The sequence below is a fragment of the Pithys albifrons genome, chromosome 24, assembly GCF_047495875.1.
Source record: "Pithys albifrons albifrons isolate INPA30051 chromosome 24, PitAlb_v1, whole genome shotgun sequence".
NCBI lineage: Eukaryota > Metazoa > Chordata > Aves > Passeriformes > Thamnophilidae > Pithys > Pithys albifrons.
Window position 1 is genome coordinate 3,977,590 of NC_092481.1, and position 22,244 is coordinate 3,999,833.

General features: G+C 54.3%; 1 protein-coding gene across 1 annotated transcript in view; it reads left to right on the forward strand.

Moving 5' to 3' along the window:
• The first annotated feature begins 5,958 nt into the window (after positions 1-5,958).
• Positions 5,959-22,244, forward strand: part of SLC9A1 (solute carrier family 9 member A1) — a 29,797-nt gene continuing 13,511 nt past the window's right edge. Inside the window, exon 1 of the mRNA XM_071576806.1 lies at positions 5,959-6,438. Within this exon, the coding sequence (XP_071432907.1) occupies positions 6,102-6,438 (337 nt within the window). The 5' untranslated portion in view covers positions 5,959-6,101. The remainder of the gene's footprint in view (positions 6,439-22,244) is intronic.

The window sequence follows — 22,244 nt, forward strand, 5'->3', positions numbered from 1 at the left end:
CCCCGCGCGGCGCCACGCCCCGGCCCCTGCGCAAACGGCGTAAGCGCTGTTCGTGAATACCGCCCCTTCCGCTGCGCCCAGCCCTGCCGAGATTGACAGCTCGCTGAACCAATGGGAAGGGGAGAAAGAGCTTCCTGAGGGATCCGCCAATCGGCGTAGAGGGGCGGGCAGCGAAGGGGCTGCTGGGAGTTGTAGTCACGGAGAGAGGAGTTATGGCCGCTGGTTCCCCGTTCCCTTCCCTTCCCCAAACCTGGGGGGGTTAAAGCCCCCCTGAACCCCCTCAGCTTCCCTCAGCTCGAGGTATGAGCTCGGCTGCGAGGATGGTGAAGGGCCTGGAGGGGAAGCCATAGGCTGAGGTCACTTGGTTCGCCCAGGAGGCTGAAGGGAGCCCTCACTGGGGTCTGTGGCTGCCCCATCCCTGGAAGTGTCCAAGGCCAGGCTGGACAGGGCTTGGAGCAACCTGGGCTGGGGGAAGGTGTCCCTGCCCATGGCAGGGGGTGGAATGAGATGGTCCTGAAGGTTCCTCCCAACCGAAACCATTCTGTGATTTTATTCCTTCCAAGCAGAGCTCCGATCCCTGTCACCAGTGAGGAGGGAACAGCTGGAGCTGTGCCAGGGCAGGGTCAGGGATCTCAGGGAAAGGCTCTTCCCCCAGAGGGTGGTGGGCACTGACCAGGCTCCCCAGGGCAGTGGGCACGGCCCCAAGGCTGCCAGAGCTGCAGGAAAGTTTGGACAGGGACAGGGTGGGATTGTTGGGGTGTCTGTGCAGAGCCAGGAGCTGGACTGGATAATCTGGTGGTCCCTTCCAGGTCAGGAGAATCACACACGGTTTGGGTTGGAAGGGACCTTAAAGCCCATCTAATTCCACTCTCCCAGGCTGCTCCAAGCCCTGTCCAACCTGTCCTTGGACACTCCCAGGGCTGGGGCAGCCACAGCTTCTCTGGGCACCCTGTGCCAGGGCCTGCCCACCCTCCCAGGGAAGGATTTCTCCCCAATATCCATTCCAAACCTGTGTTGCTCCATCCCTCTGACCACCTTGGGGGCCTCCTCAGGATATTCTGTGATTCTCTGACCATTCCACAGGCAGAGTTGTGACCAAGGCCCTGCAGAAAACCCATCCCAGCGCTTGGTCTTTGCAGCACAACCTGGAAAAGTGAAGCGTGTGAGAAGCAGCTCACAAAGCTGGGGATTTTTTGGAAAAAAAAGCTCCTGTGGGAAGAGCCAGGGGGTGGCAGTGTTTGCAAAACCCTTCCCTTTGCCTTGCCCTTCGCTGGCCCTGGGGACAGGGGGGACAGGCTGGTGTCCCCTCTAGTCCCAACTCTCTCAATGAGCCCTCCCAAAAACTGTGTATGTGTATAAAATAAATCAAAACTTACCCACTCATCTCTCTGTAATTTATTCTTACAATTAAACATCCCCAAAGTCTATTAATAAAGTGTAATGAATAATATAAATTTTCATTTAGATCTTAATTCCCTGGCTCCCAGATAGTCCCAGCTGCACCACGGAAGAAAATTGCTGTTTCCTTATTCCAACAGAAGGAGGAAAAGCCCCTTAAACCAGACATTATGTGGAAGTCTGAGGCCTCTCCCCTGCACCTCCAGCCTCATAAATGACAGAGCTGCAATGATTTGTCTCCATCTCATACCCCATTAACTTATGCAGCTGTTGTCAAAGTTCTTTACAGAAGATAATTGTTAATTGCTGTCTCTGCATCGGTCCAGAGTCTTTCAATTAAACAAATAATAATTGGGATCTGTCACCACCATCCTTACAAAAGGGTTTTATCTTCTTTTCTCAGAGACCATCCCCATGGGGACCTAAAGCTCCACACAGAAAATCGGGCAGGCTTTGGATGCCCTTGACATGGAAGTTTTTTCTGGTTGATGGAGAGAAAATTGGGGCACAGGAGCCTGATTTCTTTTTCAAGCTGGTGACAGGCAGGAATAACAGGGCTGGGGACAAGGAGGACTTGCTCGTTCTGACTGTCAGAGCTGAAGTTTCCTGCTGCACTGGAAAAGTGGGAATGGAAACAAGGTATTCTCCTGCAGGATAAGCACCACCTGGGAAAGTATCCTCATGGAATGGGGCTGTGGGTTTTCACTTCTAGGAAAGCTGCAGGGAGCAAGCAATAAAACTGCCTGAGAGCTGGCCTTGCCCTTTTTACAGTGTTTGAAGGAAAACAATTTAATTCAGAAGGCATTTTTAACACTTTCAGTAAATCTGACTCCTTTTCCATCCTCAATCTGTGCTACACAGAAGAAAACAAACCTCAGTGTAAAAAACACCCACAACAGGCACATAAAATTCAATTTTACACCCTGTGCCATAGTTAGGATGTCCCAGAGTGCAAGTGCACAAGTTCACAGACGTGGATCTTACTCTGTAAGCAACGTGGTTTGTCCTGCAGGCACCTGGAGCTGGACTAGGATTTGTCTCCAGGTTGGAATGGTCAGGGCAGAGCAGTTGGGATAAAACCCACACATCTTTTACTTTCTGCTCTGCTGTTTATTGGGGCAGATCAGAGAAACAGAAAATAATTTGAGAGAAAGCCTGACCTGCCCCCACGTCACTCAGGCAACTGTGAGTTGCAAGTGGGGATGGGAGAACAGGAAAAAGGGGAAACAGAGAGGCAGTGGTGCCAAGTTCATCCTAAATGCACAAGGATGAGAAAGAAAGGGCTGGGTCAGGTATAGAAATGAACTGTAAGGGTATAGAAACATTCTTGTAGCCAGCAGTGCACAGCAAGGGCTGCTGTCCTGGTTTCTGTGAGTAGAGAGAGTGCTCAGGAATTGGAATGGGCTGCCCAGAGAGGGGGTGGATTCCCCATCCCTGAAGGTTTTTAAACTGAGCTTGGCCGTGGCACTGAGTGCCATGATCTGGTAAAGGGACTGGAGTTGGACCAAGGGTTGGAGTTGATGATCTCAGAGGTCTTTTCCAACCCAATCCATTCTGTGATTCTATGGATGTGGCACTGAGTGAGAATCCACCATGTCTTGATCCAACCCCACTGTGATCACCAGCCCAGGGCACAGAGTGCCCTGGGCTGGTGATCACAGTGGGGTTGGATCAAGGATTGGACTTGCTGATCTCGGAGGTCTTTTCCAACCCAATCCATTCTGTGATTCTATGAAATGGGCTGCCCATCCCCTGCACAACCTCAGCACACACTTCCCTTTGGGTGTCTACCTGGATTTCCTCCCTGTGCAGTGTAAATGAGGATTAACATCTGCCCACCCTGTTTGCCGACGGATCCAGGCACGAGGAGGTAGAAAAACCTGACCCAGTTATTTCACAGGAACATTGTACCTGTTTTAGCTTCCAGGAACTGTTTCTGAAAACAAAGCAGCCCCCGTGGTTTTGCCTCGGCGAGTCTCTCATTGCACAGTCCTGCCTCAACCCAAACTGTACCAACTGCATTGCCTCGGCTCAGGCTCCTCACCCAGTTATGACTAAGCCCTTTCAAAACGAGAAATGCTTCAGGATTTCTTGCCTAATTGCTAAAACAGATTAATTTGAATATCCAGCACATAACTGAGCGGAAGAGAGGAATTGACACACCTAGCTGGTTCCTGCTGGGGCTGATGATTCGCTTTAATTGATGGGTCACATTTTGGGGATGATTTCCAACGAGGATCTGCAGCAGGGGCTGCTGGGCTCCCCTCCTGCCTGCTGGGAAGGGCTGCATTCCCTGCAGCCTTCCAAGCACCAGCACTTTGAGAGCTTAAATCAAGAATGCAACCCATGCAAACCAGCAGGTGTAACCTTCAAACTCGAGGTTTAGCTGCCACATGTCATGGAAAGTGCCTGTGCCTTCCCCACACAGTGCCCCCCAAGGATTAGGGGCTGCATCTTTACCAAAAGGTCCCTGGGCTCCCAAAGTTTAGCTAAACCAGGTCAAAACTCCCGCTGGTCTGGATTGTTCTGACCACACACACGCACGTGACGTTCAGGATGTTGGGAGCAGAGCCAAGAAATCAGGGTGGCTCAGCCCAGCCACACAGTGCCAAGCAACCCCCTCCACGCTACTCCAGTGGTTTTATTGGAGCCTTATCAGATTTCCTGGTGACTCAGACCTGGAGGGTGACCAGGGCAAAGGGCACAGCTGCACCAGCAAGCACAGATGGGGTTACAGCTCCCTGTAGGGCCAGAATAGCAGCCAAAGCCCACCAGACGCCCCTGTGCCCCCCAAATCCTCCCATCCCGGAGCTCTCCCGCCCCCACTGACAAGCAGACCACAGGAGCAAACACTGAGGAGGCACGTGGCTGCTTGGCTTTCCCCAACAGCCCAGAGTGCTCTGCCAGCCCCCCAAACCCCAGCTGAGTTCCCCCTGTGCACCCCCCCATCTCCCTGCCACCCACACACTGCTGGGCATGATGTGGTGCTGTGTCACCCCACTGCTCCCCTCCAGCAGCAGGGACCAGCTCGCAGATCCCACCGTCTTCCTCCTTTTCCTTGGCACCTCCCCACCCTTGCAATGGGGTGCCTTTTATTCCTGCACCTCCCTCGTGTCTCTCTGCACCCCTTCTCATGCTTCCTCCCCACGGTGCCAGTCTTGCCTTTGCTCCCTCCCACTTCTCTGCTCCCTACTTTGTACAGCATCCCCTCCCTCTACCACCAGCACCCCCAACTCCCTCTCTCCCTTTTCCTGCTCCCCCACATCCCTTTCTGTTGCACCCCATTTTCTGCTCTCCTTTCTCCCTCCATGCACCCCCTTTCCCTTCTCCTCCCTCTCCCACCAGCACCCCCAGCTCCCCCTCTCCCTTTCTTACCCCCCTGCACCCCCTTTCCCTTGGCTCCCACTTCTCATCCCCTGTAACACGCCCTTTGCACCCCATCCACACACCCCTTTCCCTTTCCCTTTCCTATCAGCACCCCCAACTCCCCTCTCCCCATTCCTGCCCCTCTTTCCCCTATACACCCCCTCCTCTCTCCCTCCCTTACCCCTCTCCCTGTCCCCCTTTTCCCCCACCCAGTTCCCCACTTCCTTCCCATCCCTCTCCCATCAACACACCCAAATTTCCACTCTCCTTTCCTGCCCCCCTTTCTCCTACACCCCCAACTTTCCTCTCCCCATTCCTGCCCCCCTTTCCCATATACCCCTCCTTTGCTCTCCCCTTCCCCTCCTTTGCTCTCCGCTTCCTCTCTCTCTATCCCTCCCTTACCTCTTCCCCTGTCCTCCCTTTTTCCTTCCTCTCCCTCTCCCACCGACACCCTCAACTCCCCTCTCCCCTTCTCTGTCCCCCTTTCCCCTACAGGCCCCTTTCCTTCCCTTCCCTCTCCTACACTCCCTGCCTCCCTCTCTCTCTCTCCTTCCCTCTCTCCCTCCCTTGCCCCTTCCCCTGTCCCTCCCTGTTCCTTCTCCTCCCTCTCCCCTTCTCTGTTCCCCTTTCCCCTACAGGCCCCTTTCCTTCCTCTCCCTCTCCCACACCACTCCCCCCTCCCTCTCCCCCCCCTTACCCTCTCCCCTACCCTTCCTCTCCCTCTCTCCCCCCTTACCCTCTCCCCTTCCTTTCTGCTCCCTCCCTCCCTCCCTCCCTCCCTCCCTCCCTCCCTCCCTCCCTCCAATACCCCTCTCCCTCTCTCCCTCCCTTACCCTCTCCTCTCCCCTTCCCTTCCCTCCCTCTCCCCTCTCCCCTCTCCCCTCTTACCCTCTCCCTCCTCTTTCCCTCCCTCCCCTCTCCCCTCTCCCTCCCTCACCTTCTGCTTCCCTCCCCTCTCCTCTCCCTCACTCTTTCCCCTCTCTTCCCCCCTTACCCTCTCCCCTCCCGTCCCTCTCCCCTCTCTCTCCCCCTTCCCTCTCTCCCCTCTCCCTCCCTTCCCTCTCTCCCCTCTCCCTTACCCCTCTCCCCTCTCTCCCTCCCTCACCCTCTCCCCTCTCTCCCTCCCTCACCCTCTCCCCTCCCGTCCCTCCCTCCTCCCCCGCCCCGCCCCGCTCCGCCCGCTCCTCTCGCTGGGCTGGGCCGAGCCCGGCGCCGCGGCGGCCGCAGCTGCGCTCCGGTCCCGGCGGGGCCGCTCCAGCCCGAGCCGCCGCCGCGGCGGCCCCGCCGCCGGTGCCCCCTTTCCTTTCCCCGGATCCCCCCGGGCCCCCCGAGCCGCCATGGGCGCCGCGGCCCTGCGCGCCCTGCCCTGGGCGCTGCTGTTGCTGGGGCCGCTGCTGCCCAGGCAGGGCTTGCAGGCCAACCCCATGGTGACCTCCGAGCCGTCGCCGGGCCAGCCCGCCCCGCTACCCGCCGGCGACATCGGGGGCTTCACCCCCGCGCCCCCCGCGGCCCCCGAGGTGATCCACCCGCTCAAGGAGCAGCCCGCAAACGGGTCGGGAGAGGGGCACGCCAAGCCCCGCAAAGCCTTCCCCGTCCTGGGCATCGACTACACGCACGTCCGCATCCCCTTCGAGATCTCCCTGTGGATCCTCCTGGCCTGCCTCATGAAGCTGGGTAGGTGGGCAGCGGCGTGGGGGGGGCATGGGAAGAGGGCTGTGGAGGGACCCCTGGAGCGTCACAGAGCAGGACTCCCTGGCTGAATGGGGCAGGCACCCCCAGGTATCCCAAGGATGGATCCCCAGAGCATCCCAGGGTGAGACCCCCCCAGCTGAATGGGACAGGCACCCCCAGGTATCCCAAGGATGGATCCCCAGAGCATCCCAGGGTGAGACCCCCCCCAGCTGAATGGGACAGGCACCCCCAGGTATCCCAAGGATGGATCCCTAGAGCATCCCAGGGTGAGACCCCCCCCAGCTGAATGGGACAGGCACCCCCAGGTATCCCAAGGATGGACCCTGGAACATTCCAGGGTTAGGACCCCTTGAGCATCCCAAGAAGAGAAGCCTTGAATATCCCAGGGTGGGACCTCCCAGCTGAACTGGACAGACATCCCTGAGCATCCCAAGGAGTGACCCCTGTGAGCATCCCAAGGAGGGACCCTTTGTGGCATCCTAAGGAGGACCCCCAGAACATCCCAGGGTGAGACCACCCCAGACATCCCTGGTCAAATGCCCCTGCACATCCTGTACAAACCTCCAGGCCCACTGGGCCAGGGTGGGCACCCCTCTCCCCACGACCTTGGGTCTCTGCCCTGGGCCTGGCAGGCAGTGGCACCTCAGCCCCCTCTGCTCCCACGGACTTGCTCATTCCCCTGCCCAGCAGCAGGGCTGAAGATGCTCCTGACTGACCCGCAACCATCCCCTGCTTGGACCGGGTTAGCTTTGACACTCAGGGAAGAAGCATCTGGTTCGTTTGCTTCCTATGTCAACTACAGACGCCTTTTGTAACCTTGGAGAAGTCAACTTAAAAATCTCCCGGTGCTCCAGCCTCCCCTTCCTCCCTCTCCGCAGCAAACCGGGGTGGGCAGCAACCCCTGCTGCAAAGCGTCCGGAGCATTCCCGCATTAAGGATAACGGCAGCAGGGCTGGAAAAAGTCACCTGCTCCTGGGAAAGCATCAGCCTGCCAGGGCGGGGGTTGTTGACAAAGTGTTTTCCAAACTTCTGCAGCTGGATCAATACCAACCGAATTACCCCAAAGCTGTGATGTGATGTAACTGCTCCGCACTCGCCGGCACCGGCCCCTGGCAGTGCAGGGGCTGAGCTGGCCCCGGTCCTGTCTGTGGTGATGAAGCCAAGAGGGCAGGTGAAATGTTTGCCTGGAGCGGGTGAGGAGGGTGTTTTGGCTTTTTTTTTTTTTAAACTTTGCTCCTCAGTTACCATCAGTGTTTTGGTAACACTCAGAGCATCATTCCTGATGGAACACTAGGGCTTGCTCAGGGAAATCTTGCTTTGGGATCTTTCCTAAGCTGGTGCCTGTTGTAAACTGTGCTGTGTCCCGGTCTGGAGGTCCCCGAGAGGAGCTCAGCTATTCCTAAAAATACCCCATCCCCTTCCCAGCCTGCGGTGACTGTGGATAGGCAGGTAAAGCCCCATTTTCACAACCCCTCCTGGGTCATTTATATGTAGGTGCAGGAGTGCGAACCCTTCAGACCCTGAGGCTTGTCTGGGAGACGAGTGGTCAGGGCAGGGTGGGATCCAAGAAGGTTTATCCCTTCCTGGCTTTGCCCAGAATGATTTCAGGCACGTCCAGCTGGCAGGTGCCTCTCCATGGCGGGGATTGCACCCGTGAAATCTCCTTTCCCAGGGCTCTCCCAGCGCATGTTAAGCGACCTCTGCGAGCCGTGCGGGGCTGTTGCACTGCGCTTTCAGCGCTCCTGCCTCGGAGAGCAAAGAGTGATGAAATCAGGAGTATCTGTGTGCGGAAGCTGGTGGAGAAAGGAGGGGCTAATGGCCTGCGGCCCTGCTCCGGGTGTGCCCTGGGAAACCGCCTCTGGAAAACACCAGAATGGGCATCGGGAAGCGGCTCCCTGGGGACATCCGTGGTGGGGGACACGGGGACATCCTCCCACGGGCACCCTCCCTCCATCACCGGCGCTGGGGGAAGCTGTTCCTGCCGCCCTTGCCTGGAGTTAGGGCTGGTTGGTGCTGCAGGAAAAGTTATTTCTGTCGGCGAGTTCTGAGGTGCTACGAATATTATGCAACTCTGCGCCTTTAAAGGGTGTATTTTGGGAGAGGCCACCCTGCACGTTTGGCAAGGGGTCCCTGGGAATGGAAGGAGCTCTGCAGAGCTCCAGGGATGCTGCTGGTTCCCAAATCCACACCTTACCTTACCTGCACCTCTGACATGGGCTTTGGCAGCAGGGCTGTCCTGGGACATCCTTTTCCTTGGCCTCCTCCCCAGGGTTTTGATGGGGGATAGTGTTCCTTGTTCATGATGTCTTGGCATGTAGTTCCCAGGTTGCTGGTACAGCTCCCTCCACTCGTGACCTCCAAGCTTGTCTATCCTGCCCTGGATCACAGGATGTTGTTCAGGAGCAGCAAAATAGGCTTTTTTCCACCCCAAAATAGCTCTTAGACAACCCTGAACTACTGTGTAGTACAAACTGGGGTGGCAGGATGAGCAACACACATCTCTGAGCTCCCTAAACCAGGCAGGGTTTGGAGCATCCAGTTCCCATGTAGAGGGTGAGGGGGTTGATAAGCAGAACAGGAATTCAGAGCACTTCCTCTTTCCCCCATCCTGCCAGTGTGCATTTGCTGATGCATCTGGGTGACCCTGCAAAACTCTGAGGTGCCAGGGACAAACATCTTTTCTCTGAGACGGGAAATTCCTGCAGTGTGGGCTGTGCATGACAGCTTGGCACCTCCTGACTTCCCCTGCCCTGCTTTGGGGCCCTCCTTGCTGGGTTGGAACTGGTGGTTGAGCCATGTGTTGCTACAAAACTGGGAGTCTTCAGCCCTCTGAATGGCTTTGGGGTGTCATCCCCTGGGTCAGTGCAGAGTGGCCGTGTGGAGAAGCTCAGAAGTGCTCACAGGGCTCTTCCCTGTGCCAGGAGGTGCAACCTGACCCTTGTCTATCGCTCAGTTCCCCGTTGTCTTCCTCCTGAAACTTTAGACATCTATTAAGGCTTAAACACATCCAGGTGTTGTCCCTTCCATGTGATTTATCCTCTCTCCAGCAGCCCATACTTCCAGTTTGCTTGGGGAACCCAAGGTGTGAGTTGAGCCCTTCCCCTCTTGATGTAGTTTTTGTAAAATGCCTCAGAGGATGTTGGTTCCTGTAGAGTTTCCCACCTGACTGGGGGCAGAGTAACTTGTAAGCCCACCATGTCCTGCAGACTTGGGCTGTTCCTGCTTTGTTAATCTTGGTAGAGAAGGGGAAGGCTGGTGCTGGCTGCTTTACTTAATAATCATGTGGTAGAAGAGATTGAGGGACAGCTACAACCACACTTGGTGGTGGCTTGAGTTTCTCAGGAGAAACCTGTGTGGCTGAGGCTTGTTGTCTCAACCTGTTGCACTGCTGCAGGTCAGACCTTTATAAAACATCCCCATCAGAAGCCCTCTGTGTCTGTATCCAAGGTTTTGCAGGGATATTGTATTGGGTTCCTCCATACCTTGCCCAAGGAATGGTTGGAAAGGGTTGGGGGGTTTCTTAGCACAAGAATCTGGTTTCCTGACTCTGAGGATTGACCTTTTGGGTCATGTGGCTCCTGGAGACATTCAGGGGAATTCAAGTTTGACTGTAAATACTTTTATGTTTTAGAGGAAAGGAAGGAGTGAGTCAGGAGTGTAAACAGAGATTGTGGGTGGCAGTCCCTTGCTGCCTCTGGTGGGTAGAGCTTTATGGTGGGCCACCAGGTCTTACCCAACCTGGAGAAGAATTGGGGCTGATGTGTCCCCAAAAACACATCAGGCCCTTCCTTCTAAAGCCAAAAAACTCAGCAATCATATTCCATCAGGAGCTGACTTCCCATCAAGGCATGTCCTGTTTGTCTGTGCACCAAATGGCTTCCCAGCCTCCTTGGAGCATCCTGGCCATTTCACCACCAGCTCAAGTGCGTGGTGGGGTGTGGTGGGTTGACCTTGGCTGGAAAGTAACCTAAAATTTACATCTTGAGACCAAACTTTGAAAGTTGGGTGATACCTCTACTTGGTTTTTCTGGGAGTTCATCTTCCCAACTGAATGACAGAGAGAGACACTTCAGTCCAGGGCCTTTAGTGACAGGATGAGGGGCAATGGTTATAGACTAGAAGAGGGAAGGTTTAGAGTGGATTTAAGACAGAAATAATTTACTGTGAGGGTGGGCAGGCCCTGGCACAGGTTGTTCAGAGAAGCTGTGGCTGCTCCATCCCTGGGAGTGTCCAAGACCAGGTTGGACAGGGCTTGGAGCAACCTGGGCTGGTGGGAGGTGTCCCTGCCCATGGCAGGGGTTTGGACTAGATGGGCTTTAAGGTCCCTTCCAACCCAAACCATTCTGGGATTCTGTGACCCCAGTGCCCACCAAGCTGCTCTATCACTCTCCTCCTCAGCAGAATAGGACATGAGAAACTAGGATGGAAAAAACCTCCTGGGTGAAAATAAAGGCAGTTTAATAAAGCACAAGCAAAGGTCATTTACAGAAACAAAGGGAAACAAAAGATTTATTCTCTACTTCCCATCAGCAGGCAATGTCCAGCCACTTCCCAGGAACTGGGGCTTCAGTACACGCGTAGTGGCTGCTCCGGAAGGCAAATGGCATAATAGCAAAGATCCACCTCCTTCCTCTTTTGTCCTGGCTTTTATGTGGAATGGAATATCCCTTTAGTCAGTTTGGGGCAGCTGTCCTGGCAATACCTGCCAGGATCATGCCCATCCCCAGCCTACTGGTGAGGGGGAAATGTTGGAGGCAGCCTTGATGCTGCGAGCCCTGCTCAGCACAGCCAAAACACTGGGGTGTTATCAGCCCCCTTCCAGTCACTGAGATACAGCCCTGTGGGGGCTGCCATGGGCAAAATGAACTCCAGCTCAGCCAGACCCTGCACCTGGGGACTTGATTTCGTGCATGTCCATGCCGGTGACTGTGGTGGAGGGTCCTGCAGGACACGACTTCACAGCTGAGCTGCTCTGCTTGCTGATGCGCCAGACGTGAGCGCTGCCGGTCGGGCTTGGAGCCTGTAGCAACCACTGAGTCATTGCTCTGTCTCTTCTTCCCCCTTTGCAGCTCTGTCGTGTGTCTGGGGTGTTCCCTCTCCCTCCAGACCGCCTGACTGCCGCCAGCACCAACCTGGTGCTTGCAGGAACATCCCCTCCAGGGCTGCTGTACAACGAGCTGGGGACAGGGTTGGTGCTCAGCCCAGAGCTGTGAGCACATGGGGACAGGCTGCTGCTCGGGGGTGGTTTGGTGTCCCATCTCAGCCCCGTGTGCCAGCACAGCTCGGGTGCTCTGTGCCACTCCTGCAGTGCCAGTCGCCTTTGGCCAGTCCCAGCTGTCCCCCCACCACTGCTGGTGTCTGGGGAGGAACAAGATTAAGGAAGTTCTTGGTGCCTGCAGGCCGGTGATAGGAGCTGTGTGAAGAAGAGCAGAACACAATGGGTGCAAGGGGGGTGGTGGAGCCTCACAGAGGCTCCCCACCATGGTGAGGTGTCTCCTGCACATGGGGCAGAAGGGATGATTCCAGAATTGCCAGAGAAATGTTTTTAGAAGCTGGCAGCTGCCGGCTGGCAGCGGGATCTGAGTGCTAAAGCACTTGGGTGCTTTTCAAAATGTTTTTAGCAACCCACACCCCTCCCCTGAAACCAGGGCTTTTGGAGGGACCACCCTGAGGTCTTACAGAGCACTGCGAGTTGAAGAACATGAAGATTTTTTTGGGTGAGGGATGATAAGCAGGGTAGGAAACCTGTTGTGGTGGTGGCACAGGATGTAGGAACCGGATCTTGAGACCAGACACAGCAGAAACACCCCGGGGCAAAGCCAGCAGTGTGGTCACATCACTGTCGGTGCCACCTGCAAGGCTGGGAAAGGGGATGGCAAAGAAACATTCCAAGGAGTGCCTTGCCCCGTGCTGGAAATAAGTGTGTGGGATGAGAGTGGCAGGGGTTATCTGTGTCACCTTCTGCCACCCCAGGGTTGGCTTCTCCTGTGTGCCAGGCAGGGCTGTGCCAGGCTGGCTCCCCTCGATGGCCACAGGCAAAGCAAGGCTGGTGGGAAGGGCTGTTCCGACTGGATCCTGGACTGGTTGATGTGGATTCCCTTGCTGAGCCGGAGGGAAATGTTTGTCTTAAAAGCTGTCTTATCACATGTGTTGTCTGCAGATAACGTGGTGGTGTGTGGGCTGAGATCACCCCAGACACTTCCCTGCTTGTTTTGGGGAGCTGGTGGCTGTTCAGGGGAATTGGGGCTTGGCGAGTAACTGTTCAGAAAGGATTTTGAAATACTGATGCAGCTGGTGCCACAGAAGTGTAAATTGTCATGATAATGAATTTAAACAGCCTCTTCCAATGCAGACTTGTTGCATTCCCACTTCCTTATTGGGGAATGATCCAAACACATGCTCTGGCTCCCTTTCTCCTTTGCCATCTCAGAAAGAACAGCCATGGCATTTATTTTTTCCTCCCTGCTCTGCCCATTGCTGGTGCTTGAGCTAAAAAACAACCAAACTGTTCCCTTCATGGATCTGAGAAAACCATTAGATTAATTAGGGCTGAAAGACTGAAAGGTTCCTGCTGTGAAACAGGGGATGGTGATGGAGTGGGAAAAGCAGAACAGGTCTGTAATCACAGTCCATTCCTCCCTGGTGAGCCCTCATGTCCATTAAGGCAGGATTACACTCTGTTTGCAGCCATGGCTTTGCTCCCTGCAGAGACCCTCTTGCCTGTGGCACCTTCTGGACTTCAAGGCCCTCTGGCACTGAAGCTTTTGTTTCATCCCATTTATCAATGAAGGTTTTGGAGACCTGATGCCAGGAATCAGGAATGGGTTGGCTTCCCACACAGGCTGCAGGTGGAATCTGGGATGTGGGTGTTGGCTTGAGAGTTCTGCAGCAGCCAGAGCCCAGACTGGTGCAGGCCTGGCTTTCATGGAGTTCTCCCCCCATGGAGGCCTCCAGGAGACCTTGATTTGTGGGGTAGGAGCAGAATGTGGCAATAGTTGGTTCATGTCCTTCCTCCCACATCACCCAGGCACCCAACCACAGCTTATCCATGATATCCAGAGGTGCTGGAGTTCCCTTGGGAATTAGTGTGGTGGAGAACAAGCCTTTTGTCTGCAATTAATGTAAATGTAGCTAATTAGAGTCCTTTGGAGTTTGAGAAGTACAAATGGGAGAAGGGAAGACCAGGTGTTGGTGGAAGGCAGAGGATCATTCTTTGGGTGACAGTAATCCTGTGGCACTGAGGATCTGCAGCCCCTCTTCTGCAGATGAGAGACAGACATCTCTGGCACTTGTATAAACCAGACACTCATTAGGCTTGCAAATAAGTACTTCATTAACATAATCCTTTCCCTTTTCCCTCCTGTAAATCTTGGATTTTGGCTGTGGACTGCAGAGGTGATGGGGTCTCTAGAACCTGTCCCAGGGTCATGCAGGAGTTGGTCCTTTGCTAGAGCATCATTGGAGCTGTGGGTACCAACAGAGGAAAAGCAATAATGAGGATGAATTACTGCAGCTGCCTTGTAAACACTTAATTTCTTTTTTTTTTTTGCTTCTCTTTTGTGTCCCCAAGGGCTAATTTGTTCAAATAAAAACTGAAATCCACATGGAATACTCTGAAAACACAGCCCTGTGGAGCAGAGCTGGAGCTGGGTAACACCTCATCCCCACTCTGGCTTCACTGGGCTGACTGGATCAGCAGCAGTTCCTTCTGCCCTGTTGGGGCTCAAAGCTGCTGGTGCAGGTTTGATAACAACCTCAGTGTTTTGAAATTAGGGCCAGGCAGCTTCAAAGGGAACAGCAGAGGAGCAGAGGCTGGTTTGAGGTGACCCAAGTATTGATGGTTGATCCTCTCACTTCACAGCCCCTTAGGCAAGCTCTGCCACCACCACCTATTCTGCATGGTGCTTGATATCTCACTTATCTCTCTGATTTTCCAACACCTTCCAGCTGTGTGTTAATTGAGGGATGGCTGTCTTGTCACATTTTGTTCTTCTGCACTTTTCCAGGGGCAGAACAACACGTGTGTCTCAGCTTGGGAAGGAAGAAGCAAAATTAAAAGCTCTGCAGATGGGCGTGGACACTCATTGCTGCATGTTTGTCAGAAAAGGCAAGATCAAAGCTTGATCCTTGCTTGGAGTGGAGCAGTGAGAATTAATCTGGTGGTGTGTCACCTTTGGTGGTACAAAAACTTGGTGGTACATCAAAGGTAGTTCATCCCTACCTGAAGGGAAGTTCTGGCCAGGTGGGGGTTGGTCTCTTCTCCCAGGCACTCAGCAACAGGACAAGGGGGCACGATGGGCTCAAGCTCTGCCAGGGGAAATTGAAGTTGGAGAGCAGAAAAAAATTCTTTGCAGAGAGAGTGCTCAGGGATTGGAATGGGCTGCCCAGAGAGGGGGTGGATTCCCCATTCCTGGAGGTTTTTCAGCTGAGCTTGGCCGTGACACTGAGTGCCATGATCTGGTAAAGGGACTGGAGTTGGACCAAGGGTCGGACTTGATGATCTCAGAGGTCTTTTCCAACCCAATCAATTCTATGATTCTATGATCACCCCATGGCTTGGGGTTCCTTCCCAGGAGAGCTTGACCCACCTGTATGATAAGGGCAGGACTGACCAAAGGCTCGTTTGAAGTTGGGGTGATGTTTTGAGCAGAAAGTTGGAGAATACAAAGTACTTTTTGTAATCAGGAGAGAGAGCACGTGCATTTCCTTGGGTTGCCCAGGAGTGACTCACAAACATCACAGCATCCATGGCCTTTGTCTCCACAAAGTTGCAACACAATCGACCTCGAGGGGACAGCACTGAAATTCCACTTAACAGAGGGTGCTGCTGGGGAAATAATTCCCCTCTCTTCATCAGGCCTGCAAGACACACATTTGCAGAGGCAGACACTTTTTGGCAGAGGTTTATTTTTTCCAGTGCCTGGAATTATTCTGCATTTAGGAGTCACGACATGCTAAATCTTAATGATGGATTAGGAGACAAGGCAGCTTCCCACCCCACTGCTGGAGATTTGACAGCAGATGTGCCAGTGGCACAAAGTTAAGCACACACAGGCATTTAAAGAGAAGAGCTGGTGTATCCAGCCCTGTGAGTGCCTCAGTTTCCCTTGGGAATGCTTTTCCCACAGCAGCCTTGGTCCCTGGGGGTGCAGTTTGCAAGGTACGGCTCCTCTCCTGTCTGAATTGCTGTGTGGAGGGGAGAGCATCTGTATGAAGTAGCATCCTGGCTGTGGATGGGGCTGGAAGACTGGAATGGTGTCTGACTGGGAAGCCTCTCCATCCCCTGGGGTCTCTCACCAGGGTGGGGTCTCCGTGTGCTGCCCAAAGCCAGGGAAGTGACGGTGGCCGAGTGCTCAGCTGGCTCTGGACTCACCAGTGGCGTGTGCTGAGTGTGGTGTCACTTTGTCTGGGCTTGCAAAGCCCGGTAATAATCAGTGCTGATTGCAATTACCTCCTCCCTCCTGTCCGAGTGGAGACCAGCAGGTTATTTCCTGAAAAGCTTTTGTTTGTCTTTCCTGCCCGTGTTCCCGGTAGGAAATCTGCCCTTCCTGGGAAAGGTGATTGGCATCGTTCTGCCTGGGGAGTTTGTGGTCACCTCGGGCTGGCTCAGCTTTGACTCTTCCCAAGGCTTCAAGGGCCAGCAGGGACTGGGAATTGAATGCTGTGCCATGTGGTGAGGGCAGGGAGCTGGGAGAGTGGCTGGAGCTTTATTTTGGATGACCAGGTGCTGTCTCTTGACATCACCTTGAGTCCCTTCTGCTGCAGAGCTTTCCCCATCTGCTTCAAACAGCATGAAGGCTCCCTTTGCACCATGCAGATGTTAACTGAGAGGATTTTATTCCAGAAATCCCCTGGTGCTGACCCCTCCTAACCCAGCTATTCCAGGCATCCAGCGCCTTGCGGCAGCTGAAGGAATCTGGGAAGAGCGTGGCTCATGAGAGGGAGTTATGTTTAGCAACTTGTCCCTTTCCCTGGAGCTGGTGAAGTTTTTCTAGACCTTAAACCTCCTCAAAATGCTCAAGTCCAGCTCCTACCACTGTTCTGATCATTTTGAAGGATATAAACCTGGATGAGGATGCTGTTGCCATATAGAAAACTCAGTTTTTCAGGGTGAATGAGCTGAGCCAGGTTGATCCCAGCCTTGCAGACATGGCTGTGGGGTTCACCCATCCAGAGCTGGTGGGAAAAAGTCGAAATGAGTCTTGGAGCAGCAACAGCAGAAATCTGGGTGGCAGTTTGTCCCCGTGTGCCTCTGTGCCTGCATGCCCAGCTCCTGCTGGGTGAGTGCCATGTGTTGGTAAAGATTTGTGTGGTTCCACCCTAGAAAAACTGTGTGTGGAGCTTGCCTGGAGGCTCTGAACAGGTTTGATAATCTCAGGCTGTGGCTTGGGAGTGGCTCTGTGTGTAACATGCCCGTTAGAGGAATGTAGTCAGGAGGGATTGGGGTTACCAGAGCACCCAGAGTCACTGGAGGTTTGGGCATGAAACCTGAACTGGTTTCTCAAACCTCAGAGGAAAGTGTTGGGTTTGGCAACATCTTGTCATGGGGCAGCCTTGGAGCTTCAGAGAGGTGGAGGAGAGCTTTGAAGCCTCCCAAGCCATCTCTGCTCCAATTGACTCCATGTTTTCATCCCAACTTGACATGCTGTAGCCATGGGGTGACAGTCTAAGGCGCTCTGGGCCTCTCTGTCTTTATTAGCAATTAGGTCTTTCTTAATATCTGCTTTTCTTGCAGAGTGTCCTTGGCTTTCCTTCTGGTGTGAAGGAGAAACGTTATCTAAACATTGGACTGGAAATTGGGAGCTGCTGGTTTCTCACGTCAGCTCTCACACCATTCACTTGGGGACTTGGGCAAGTCCATTTAATGTCTTTTGTCTCTGATTTCCTTTTTACAGCTGGGAGGAAATTAATACCAGCCCTGTAAAAGACTCCCAATTGATCTGTTAATTTCTTGTGAGTGCTTTGGAGATAAAATGAGGGTACGTGCTCTTGCTGCCTCCGTTCTCCCTGCTCTCAAAAATAAATATGTTTAAGTGTTTCTGCTAAAGGCCTCTGTCCAGGGGTTGCTGTCAGGGCACGTTGTGGTAGTGTATGGACACCTTCTTCTCCTGGGAGGCTGGTGCTGCCATCCCTGTCCTCCCTGGAGTGTTCACCAGCACACTCTCATCCTTGCTGAGGTGCCATTGGGCAAACAACAGGCTGTGATCCATCCAGAGGGGATGTTGGGCCCAAAATGCTGCTGTTGTGATGGTCACCTCCTGCATCATGATCCCTCAGGGGTATTTCTCTGTGTGGGTGCTCCCTGTGGGATTCCAGGGAATGCTGCAGCATGGAGCCATGCAGGTGTCCTGGTGGGAAGTAGGTGTGGGAAAAATGGGCTTTCAGGGCTTACCTGAATCAGGTATGGATGAGTCAGGGAGACAGGATCGCTCCTGCCCTGCCCTGCCTGCGAGGGCAGTGCCAACCTGGCCCTTCTCTGCCTGTTTTAGGCAGGTTTTCTGGACAGGATCTCCCACCAATGCGGCTCTTGCAGTGGGTGACCCCTCTCTGTGGGTGGGTGCTGGCTGGGCTGAAGCTGTTCTTAAACTTAAGCCTAACCTAAATCTAAGCCTAAAGCAAAAGCCCAAGTTGGAGCAGTGCAGACAAAGCAGGATGAGTCCCTTTCTCACTAATAGATGCCAGTGCCACAATTAGAGTTTGCTGCAAGCTGCTCCACGCAGCACTGTGGAGCCAACTGTTTCGTTTGGGTGGATCCTAATTAATTAGTGTATCTTTCAGAGTTGGAAGGGGGAGAATTAGGAGCACTCAGGCTGGCTGTGGCTTGCCTGGCTGACCAGACCTCTTGGGTCAGGTTGGTGAGGTTTAATTGGGAGGAATCGCCGCTGGCTCTTTGGCGCTTGTGTGCGACGCTGCACGCTCGGCACATGGAGCTTTGCTGTCTGGTTTGCAGGGAATGCTGGGGCCTTGGATCATGCAAAGGGCTTGGTGGGCTTCCCTGAGCTGTCCCGTGGTGTTTGGGAAGAGAGATGGACGTAGCCCCTTTGAATGGGCAAATAGCCAAGTGGGAAAGACAAGTCAAGGAGCTTTGTGCTGGAGGGGCGAGTGGGTGCTGGGCCTGGATCAGGCCCAAGAAGGAGATCTCCATGTTATCATTGCATTCTCTGTGTAAACAGCCTATTTCTGAGTGTACACAGCAGGCTCTGGCAGGGGGGCCGCCCATCCTGGCAGGCTGATATCCAGGGTGCCTGCAGATGATTCACAGCTCTCTGGGATCGCCGCATCCTCCTCCCGCTCTGCAGCACTGCAGCGCTGTCGTTGGGGTCCCACCTCACCTGTGTCCCGTGGGGCAGCACCCTCCTCCTCTCCACTGTGACCTTCCAGGGGTGCTCTGGGTGGAAAAGAGGAGGTTTGCCTTTGCAAGGGGAACGTGGTGCCTCCAGGAGGGTGTCAGGGCAGGTGGGGAGCTGGGCTCATCTGCATGCGGCTCCTGACTCCGGCTGCCGCAGGATGCAGTGATGCCTTTGGTCATGTTCCCCGCGCTGCTCATCTTTTTGGGGACCTCTCTGCGTCTCCAAATCCAGCCCTACACAACAGCCACAACCTCCTGGTTTCAGTGAGATTTGGGAAAGGCAGGGCTGCTCTCTCCAGCAGGGTGTCTACACTTGTCTCCCCTTCCATTGGGGGATTTACTGGGGGCCTGCCAGTGGGAACTGCCTGTGAAGTGCTGCTGCAGGAGGATGGTGCCACTGGGAAGCTGTCAGACCTGAGAGCCCTTCTGTACCCTCCTGCCAGCCCCTCCTGGCAACAGAATCACAGAATATGCTGAGTTGGAGGGGACCCACAGGGGTCACCAAGTCCAGCTCAGCCCTGCACAGGACCATCCCCAAGAGTCACACCATGTGCCTCAGAGTGTTGTCCAAACACTCCTGGAGCTCTAGCAGCCTTGGGACTGTGCCCACTGCCTTGGGGAGCCTGGTCAGTGCTCACCACCCTCTAGGGGAAGAACCTCAGAGAAGAGCAACAAGGCTGGAGAAGGGACTGGAGCACAAGTGCTAAGGGGAGAGGCTGAGGGAGCTGGGAGTGTTCAGCCTGGAGAAGAGGAGGCTCAGAGGTGACCTCAGCACTGTCTGGAACTCCCTGAAGGGAAGTTCTGGCCAGGTGGGGGTTGGTCTCTTCTCCCAGGCACTCAGCAATAGGACAAGGGGGCACGATGGGCTCAAGCTCTGCCAGGGGAAATTGAAGTTGAAGAGCAGAAAAAAATTCTTTGCAGAGAGAGTGCTCAGGAATTGGAATGGGCTGCCCAGAGAGGGGGTGGATTCCCCATCCCTGCAGGTTTTTAAAGTGAGCTTGGCCGTGGCACTGAGTGCCATGATCTGGTAAAGGGACTGGAGTTGGCCCAAGGGTTGGACTTGATGATCTCGGAGGTCTTTTCCAACCCAACTGATTCTATGATTCTGTCATACCCAACCTAAACCCTTTGTCATGAGTCCTTACAAGGACTGCGAGGGCCAGGCTGGTACAAGTTCTGGGTTGTGGCTGCAGCAAGGCTGGTACCTGTCGGTGTCTGCTTTTTGTTCCGTGGCTTTTGAGTCACTCAAGGGCTGGCCCGATGCTATCAACGCTGTCCTTATCTTGTGCAAAGCAGGCAGGGGCCAGCCAGGTCACCTTCTCCCCCACGTAGGCGTTGGGGCTGGATCTGCGGGACTGAGGGAGCTGCAGGCTGTACCAGGCGGCTCTCAGGCTCCTATCTCGGGAAAACTCTTTCCATTTGCCCCAGGGGTGTTTGCATTATGGGGGAAAGAGAGGGAAAACATGAGGCAGTTCAGTGGCTTCGAGGTGGGGCCCAGCTGTTTGAGCAAGATCTGTAGGTGAGGGGGTGGTAATGTCACACCAAGAGAAAATAAAACAGTCCCTTTGTCGCTAGCAACGGATCTTAATGGTTATTGACTGTGACAACATGACTTTTGGGGGTGTTGTGTGGGGGTGTTGGGGGTGCAGTGGAGCTCAGAACTGAGCTCTGGGAGCTGGTTGGGATCTCATCCAGGCTGTGCTGGGTGCCTTGGGTGGGCAGACCCTGCTGGGACCCAGCCCAGGACTCCATTCCCCTCCCCACCTGCATCCCCTGGGTGTGTAGTCTGTCCTCACATCTGAAAAGGTCTTGAGGCTGCAAAGCAGTGCTGAGTTCTCGTGGGTTTTGACCTGATTCCTGGTTACAGCCCCTGCCCACCCATGGCCAGGGTGCAGGAGTGATCCCCGAAATTAGGCCGGATGTTTTGCTTTTCCCTTCTCTCCCTGTGCTTGCTTTGCACTCTGAGCCCACAGAGAGGGTTGGGGGTTGGCTCTGTGGCCCCTGTGTGGTATCTGCATTAACTCAGTGAGTCACAAAAAGCAGCATAAATTAATTACCTTCCTGGTTCTTGGCTTTTCATCGTAATTAGCGACAAGAAAATAATGAGGCTTGAATGAAACATTTGGTTTGTTCTGGAGGAAATTGTTTTGCTTAGAAGCACTTTCTGTACCTGTATCTTAAAACAAAAAACAAGAAGCCAACTTCTCGCCAGGAAATGTCATTTTGAGGTGGAAAATCAACGCTTTTCCGTTCTGAACGTTGAAGCCACCGGGTGTTTCTCTTACAGATTGCCCAAACCAACCCAAATTGCTGAAACCAGCCCAAAAAGAGATGCAGGAGAGCACAGGGGTGTTGTGGACCTGCATTAAAACCCTGCCCTGCTCCCTGGTGAGGCAGGAAAGGGTTTGGCAAAGCCAAAACTGCGTCACAGCCCCACACGTGCCATCCCAGTGGGACAGCTCCTGTAGTGATTGATCCACATTGGAGCTCCAGAGGCCTGGAAGTTCAAGGCATGTGGTGCCATTGGAGCTTGTGAGGCGCAGTGGGTGTAATTTAAGTATCGTGGTTTTACCACCTCCCCTTGCAGGGTGACACTGGCTGTGGCCTCGCTCTATTTATAGGTGTAAATCACCAGCTGTTTAATTCCTTTCCAGCAAGTTCAATTTTCCTCCCCTTCCCTCGAGGCTTCCCTGTTATATCTGGTGCTGGTGTGCTGGGTTCACACTGCTCTCTCCATGCCCTTCCCAGGCTCCTCACTCCCTGTCTTTGCAGAACCCAGCTGAGTTTTCCAAGGGAGAAGCACAGAGGGGCTGGAACGCTCCCAGCAGCCATGAGACATCCCACGAGGGCTCTACTGGAGGCCACCAGCAAAGCTTGGCTGATCTTTGGGCATCTGGTGGTCAGACAAGGGGATAGAGACATCCAGTGTGATTTTTTTTTTTGAGGAAAACGGATAAATGGGAAGAAGCTGTGGCTGAACTCGTAGCCGGTTGCAAAACTTGACATTCCTTCATCACCATCCTCACAGGGCTTTAGCCCTGCTGGGGCTTTATTCCCATATCCTTGACTCTTCACCACCTCAAAACACAGAGTGGGAAACCCAGATCCTAGGGGACATGGAGCTTTGCACACCCTGGAGCCCATTCCCAGCTCTCCTTCCTGCCCTGATGCTTCTGCCTGGAGAGAGAAGAGGATGATGCTGAGTAATGGCTTTGTGCCTGGTGACACATCAGTGATTTTGGGGTTCAGCCATCAAAGTATCCACATATGGGGGCTCTCCCTGGTCCCCATATGACACAGGAGTGCGGGAAGGTGTCCACACCTGCCTGCATCCCTCCCCTGCTGGCCCAGGGATGCTGCCTCTCTGTAGGGCCCACCCAGCCCGGTGTCCTGAAGGGTTAAAGTGGCCTTTGGAGTGGCCCTGGTGCTGCTCAGACAC